The sequence below is a fragment of the Aplysia californica genome, unplaced genomic scaffold (assembly GCF_000002075.1).
Source record: "Aplysia californica isolate F4 #8 unplaced genomic scaffold, AplCal3.0 scaffold00105, whole genome shotgun sequence".
Classification (NCBI taxonomy): Eukaryota; Metazoa; Mollusca; class Gastropoda; order Aplysiida; family Aplysiidae; genus Aplysia; species Aplysia californica.
The window spans coordinates 459,362-466,067 of NW_004797375.1; the positions used below are offsets into that span (position 1 = coordinate 459,362).

Below are 6,706 nucleotides of genomic sequence, written 5' to 3' on the forward strand. Positions count from 1 at the left end.
TGTGTGTGTGTGTGTGTGTGTGTGTGTGTGTTTGTAGGTTATGTGTGGATTGTGCGCGTGTTTGTTTTATAAGTGTTTTGCGGCGCTAAAAACTACATTTTACGCACATGACATATTAAGCATTTTCATTTTGGTAGGGCATTTATTGAATTTTGCCAGGGTGGCGACTGAAGCCTACTCTTATCGATTTTAGGACCACCAAGGGATCTTTCACGTGCGCAGCTTGTACAAGGGACCTCCAGACCTTTTTGCCCGTATCCAAGAAGGCTAAGTGTTAGATCTTACTTACCCTAAGATCATGGACGTGGTTGAAACCTAGTAGTATGAAGGAGCCAAGGGGAAGCAGTAGAGTTGCAGTAGAAAGAGCCAGGAGCCCAGAGGAGGGGGCAAAAAAGGCGAATACATCTTGCTTACATTCCTCTTCCTTTGCAGTATTCGAGCTGAGCTGAGCTCAAGTTTGGCTTTACAATAAGTCCATTCCTTCGTTCCAATATTTTTGCCTAAACGTTCTCTGTGTGGCCTAGTAAAGAGATGTAGGTAGTAACATCAAGTTCGCTGCCTTTCTTTTTTAATAATGCTGCCACTATGACTCTCTGTCGATCTTCTGGGCATCTTTTTGGTTCTAAGGCTCTGTTAAAAATTCGCCTCAACCATGCGCACCTTTGTTTTTCGGGCTAATTTTAAGTACACTTTCAATTTCTTACGACGGTATGGGTGGTTCTGTTTGCTCTGTCATATGTGACGCATGCTGACAAAATGAGTTACTTCTCGCAATCCACAAATGGAGATATTGGCCAAAAATCGACATTAGGGTCAAACTTGTAGATTTTCAATTGATGCCATATTCTTTTACTATAACATGTCTTTTACTGTTTCATACTTATAAACTGTAAAAACTTCACCTATAAGCGTGATTTATCTATTTTCTTAAGGCTTGAATCAGAGAAGTAACTCATTTTGTCAGCACACTTCACATATGCTAGTTTGAAATCTCCTTGTCCATGACAAACATCTGGGATCTTGTAAATCATTGTAAGACAACGATAGAACTGCCATATATCGAGAACTTCTAGAGTGTTGCAAGACAAAAAAAGTATGAAAGAGAGAGATAGAGATAGAGAGAGAGAGAGAGAGAGAGAGAGAGAGAGAGAAAGAGAGAGAGAAAGAGTGAGTGAGTGAGTGAGAAAAAGGGAAAAACAGAGAGGGAGAGAGGTAGAGAAAGGCAGAGAGAGAAAGAGAGAGAAGTGTGTGTGAGAGTGTGTGTAATTGTGTGTGTGTGTGTATGTGTGTGTTCATGTGTGAGAGAGAGGGAGAGAGGTAGATAGAGAGACAGAGAGAGACAGAGAGAGAGAGAGAGAGAGAGAGAGAGAGAGAGAGAGAGAGAGAGAGAGAGAGAGAGAGAGAGAGAGATTTTTTAAAGCAATATCGGGCCCAATATTCCATTTAAAGGTGAACTTGGCTTCGACTTCTCAAGGAAGAAACACTTACACATGATTCAAATTCCCTGAAAACTACAGACTTGTTCTGGAGATGGAACACTTAAAAAACAGTCTCGAGTAATGACTTTCTTCTACTTTTTGTTGTGACGCTACCTTGCTGGGTGAATTTGACCTTGAGGGCTCCTTAGCTCTCAACTCTCAACCTTAGACAGTACTTGTCCTCCTAAAACCATTCCAAGCTAAAATTTGATGTAAGTGGCATTCTTTTCATTTCCGATTTTTTGTTCTTTTTATAAAGCTAGAACACCCCATAAATAGTTGGTGCCTCTAAAATTTATACAGAATTAAAGGACAATATCTGTTATCTCAACAGGATCGGAGCTGTGTGTCTTTTTGCGATTTTGACGTACTGTCTCGTGGCCTTGACCGATGTGTCGCCCGCTTCTGCCCAGATGCTTAGACAGTACGAAGTGACACAGGTCAGCACTGGCATCCACGACAACGGTTACGGGGCCAACGGTCGACCAGCTGCGCAGCTGGCCGCTGCCCCACCTCTGGCCGGTCTGACCAACGTCAGTTGTCGCGGGAGTGACGATACAACACGAGGGGGAGGGCCCCGACAACACGTGTTCTACCTGAAAACTCACAAAACGGGAAGCACGACCATGTACTCTATTCTGGCCGAGTACTGCCGCTCAAGGGAACTCTTCCCTCTACTGCCAAGGGGCAACCACATCAACCTGCACGGAACCTTCAAACCGTGGATGCTGTCTCTTATACCTGGTGTCAGCAAATACGACATGGTCTTCAATCACCATATCTTCCATCCGGATATATTGAAGTACCTACACGACGACACCTTCAAAGTGACGACCGTCCGAGAGCCCCTCCAGCAGTTCACGTCTAGCTTCACGTTTTTCAGTCAATTCGGGGAGGATTTTCCTTATCTGGCGAAAATCCCAGGACCTGATAAAATCAGTACTTTTCTGTCGAATCCAGAAAAATATGAAGGAAAGGGCACTGAATCCTACACAAACAACAGGCAATCAATCGACCTTGGTTTTGACTACAGACATTACAGGTTTAACGATACTAACTATATCAAGAGTTTCGTTGCAAATGTAGAGAAGTATTTCGACCTTGTGCTCATTACGGATTACTTTGATGAGTCATTGGTGCTGTTGAAGCGCCTGCTCCGCTGGACAACACAAGATATCTTATTCTTTAAGAAGCACAACCAAGGTCACCCTCGACTTTCTGTTTCCCCACAGCAAATGGAGCAACACAAGCGACATTCTATGGCTGACAGAGCGCTCTACGACCATTTCTTGCCCATATTTAAAGCTCTCGTATCTAAACATCCTGATCTGATGGGCGAAGTCGAAGAATTCCGACAAGTTTTGGCTAAAGTTGGAGAGTTTTGTGGGTCCACCGACAGGAACTGGAAACAATTGATTATTCTCGCTGGGAGATGGACTGACCAAGTGTCAATTTTACGTTCAAAGTGTAAATGGCTTAAACTGGATGAAGTTAGCTTTACAAATCACCTAAAAGCAAAAGAAACGGAGCTGCTGAAGGATGGATGAAGATACGTCGAAATAATAGTTATATGGAATATGCATAATAATGATATACGTTAACATGTTAACATATTCTCTTTATGTGTGCCATATTATGTTGTTGATTAGGTCCTTGCCCAGAATTGGCATATTGCTTTGTCAAAAGTTTTTAGTTAGTTTTGGTCAGAGTAATTTTATCGCTGGGAAACATCCTCCAGGTTCCGTTTAACTTGCCCCTTTCTAATTCCAAATTCCTAATCATTATTTCTTCAGGATTATTTCTGCTAGGATTAACGGATAGTCGTGCTTCTTCTCATGAAACATACTTAATGATTAAGCTCTTTTTCTGCTTTAAGAAGACTGGAAGCCGCCAGTATATACTAATATGTTAGGAGCATGCTCACAATTTTATTAGCAGAGAGGAAATAAAACACAAATGCTCCAACTGGCACTGGCAGGATGTAGGAGGTCTCAAATCAGAACCAGAAGAAGAGACAAATAAGATTCTTTGGCCTTATAAAAAGATCAAATTGACATGAGAAACTGTTACTGTGTGGAAAGACAGAAAGTACGAAGAGCAGAGGAAGGCAGAGAACAACATACACATAATGATGGTCTGAGAAACTTTATGACAAACAACACAATAAAAAACCCTTCCAACCCACTCCCTCTCCCCCCCACTCTCTCTCTCTCTCTCTCTCTCTCTCTCTGTCTCTCTCTGTGTCTCTCCCCCCCCCCCCCCAAATGAGATTATTAGGAGGATTGACAACAGAAAAGAATGGAGTACCATGGACGTCAATGTCTGCTCCACACTTTGCATTTAAAGAAGCAGATGCCACTTTTATTGTTTGTTTTCTACTCTCCTTCAGGTGCTCCCCTATATTAATAAGGTATAACGTATCCCACGAGCCCTCGTTCACAAGGTTGAACTCAAGACGCCAGGCTCTAAGCCGGTAAACTTCGCTTCGGAAATACGGTTACGCAACCAGAGGAGTGTGATAGCCATATTTCTCGGGGTTTGTACATTAAGCCTATTTTCGCTCTGATCTAACTGTACTTTGTGTGCTACTGAGACAGTCAAGAGTTTGGTGGACTGGGGCGGGTTTTCATTGTGTCAGAATGGAGGAGACGCTAATCCCAGGCTTTGGGTCGCCTAGTGAGTCGGATGATCTTATGGCGATGCTTGTCTTGGCTGATGTACGAGACATATCTCTGTTCTCAGAGCCGGTTGTGCAGTGAATCAGCGAGCTTAAAATGACGTAAATGACTTTGAAAGTACTTCATTTTTTAGTCGCAAAAGTGAGAATCAGTACGAAATAAAATCGAAATTCTACGGAACACGGGCATTAACTGCAACTAATAATTAGGGCTCAAAGGGACCCATTTTCAACAACCTAAACAGCTCTGACTAAAACTCCCAAAAGTCAGAAATTGGAGTTAGCACGAGATCTGAATCTGGTGTATGGAAACGACAATCTCAGCTCTACCATTTGCAGTTTCGTAGCACGTTGTTTTGACTGTTAGCTCAAGACTTTAAAAGCAGATAGTCGTGAAAGTACAGTTTAAGAATCAGTCTTTTCCTCTTTGGCTCCGAGTCAACACAAGTAGACTATATTTTTCTTTTTAGTGAATACATATAGTCTTTGTTGTTAAATATACCAGTATCATCCATGCAGCAAAATATGTACAAGTATATATTTTTTTGGTAGAGTGTGTTATACTGTCCACTTTAATAATACATTACTTCCACACCATTGACTATTATGGGAACATAAAAACTTTGTATAGTGTGCCACTGAAAGAACGCAACTTGTGTTAACTGGGCACGCGCACTCAGAGAGGTTAGAAAAAGCGCTCCAAGGACGCCCTTAAAATTAATAATGAAGACCTTCGATAGGCCTATCGACCCAGTTTCAGGTGTAAACTCACGCGCAAGACTGTCCCACTCGGCGAAGCAAAACACCAGCAAAGGGGCCTCATCATTTGAGAGCAACATGCTTTCAAAAGCTTGGAGAAGACGTGGGCTGGGTAAATCCAGAGCTCGCGGCGTTCCACCAATGTAATACAACAGACCACCTGTGTCTGAGCTATGGCGGAGCTTCCCACGTCCCTATTTGTCTGATGACATAGTTGGACGTCAGCGACTATGACGGACGAACAATGACAACAACTATTATGTACAGGGTGATCCAAAACAAACTATACAACTTTTTTCTGAATATCTTGCGCAAAAATTGTCCTAGAATGCTGTAATTTGGAACAGACATAATTCATTTCAAAGGAATTTGTTTGATATAAAATCCACGACGAATAAATATGTTTTGAAAACGGAAACGGCCAAAAGAAAAAAGCAAACAAAAACGCAGAGTTCACCAATGTTTAAAAATCTTGTAAAGGAAGTCATGAAAAGATTAGTTGACCTTTTTCTTTATTTTCTCTTTGACATTAATTTTCCATCCCTGTGACATTTAAACAATATTTAATTTCTATTACAGAGTTTAAAAAACCTAATGATTTCATTCGGAAATTCCTAGAAGCAGTGCTCCACATTCCCTCCTTTGGACTCGACACATTTTTAACGCGTAGTTCGAAATGTTCAGTGGCGTCCTAACACAAGGACCTGCTAAACCATGAGTTTTTAAAGCCACATACACTGTACATGTTCACTAAGAAATGGCTTCTAGAGACAATAGAGTGGGGGTGCCCAATAAACAGCTTTTTAAAAGTTAAAATGGGCTTTGCACTAACCAAATGTAATCGAGGAAATGACCCCTCTTTACAAGACAATCGAGGAATCATGAACACATTGCTATGCTCTGATCCATGTCTTCTCAGCCTAGCGAAGATGAACATGGTATAGTCGTAGGCTAACATATGCCATGAGAATGCAGACTGTTGATGTGTAGGAAAGTCCTTGCTGCAGATCGTCTACGGACAGACGTCTCATGGGACTCGGCTTCTGAAATCTGCACTCTGGTGACGTTTAAAGGGCTGCACATGGTGCATGTTCGACCTGAAGTGGTCATCTTTTAAATAGTTTTTTAGTTCTGAATCGCTATAGATCCAGACTGACGGAACTTCTCTATTCATGACGTCAAAGGTCTTGAGGGCACCTTAGCATTCTCTCCATGCCGTGCAGAGAACTTACGAAATGTCAGGGATGGTGAGTTTGTGGAGAGGTAATGTTCAATAGAAAAAGCTCTCTGCTCTTTACTAAACATAGCCATGATCTCAGCAGGCAAACATCATTTGGGAAAAATAATATGTGCAGACTTCTGTAGACTTGTTAGACTGTTGTAGCTTGCAATATGGCGAGATTGTTGCAACTTTTAGTGGTAGGCCTAATGCAAACTGGTGCATCATGCTATGAAAATGGCGACGAGGTTGAAAATGGGTTGTTCTTTAATGCGCTACATAGAGCAAAACCATTCAATGGACTTATCTAAAATACGTATCAGACAAATTCCTTTTGGCTTCCAAATGTTATGTTCAAAACTGAAACGCACAACTTCAGTATGGAGGAAGATATTTACAAAATAAGTTGTAAAGTTTTTTTGGGATCACCCTGTATGTTTTACATGTATATTTGCACTGGCAAACTCGGGTTCCGGCCTGTCTGCCCCCTCGCCCTCTCTCTTTCTCTCTCCGTGCGTGTGCGTTTGTGTGTTTTTGTGTGTGTATGTGTGTATGTGTATGTGTGTGTGTGTG

At 41.8% G+C, this 6,706-nt stretch overlaps 1 protein-coding gene across 1 annotated transcript; it reads left to right on the forward strand.

Annotated features, from left to right (window-relative positions):
- The first annotated feature begins 1,828 nt into the window (after positions 1 to 1,828).
- On the forward strand, positions 1,829 to 3,642 carry LOC101853923 (galactose-3-O-sulfotransferase 2-like). The gene has a single exon (XM_005095519.3). It carries the CDS (start codon positions 1,892 to 1,894, stop codon positions 3,023 to 3,025), a length of 1,134 nt encoding a protein of 377 aa, XP_005095576.1. The 5' UTR covers positions 1,829 to 1,891; the 3' UTR covers positions 3,026 to 3,642.
- The last annotated feature ends 3,064 nt before the right edge of the window (positions 3,643 to 6,706 follow it).

Excerpts from the sequence above, each read along its gene's own strand:
- LOC101853923 (XM_005095519.3), top strand. The coding sequence starts at position 1,892 with ATGCTTAGACAGTACGAAGTGACACAGGTCAGCACTGGCATCCACGAC.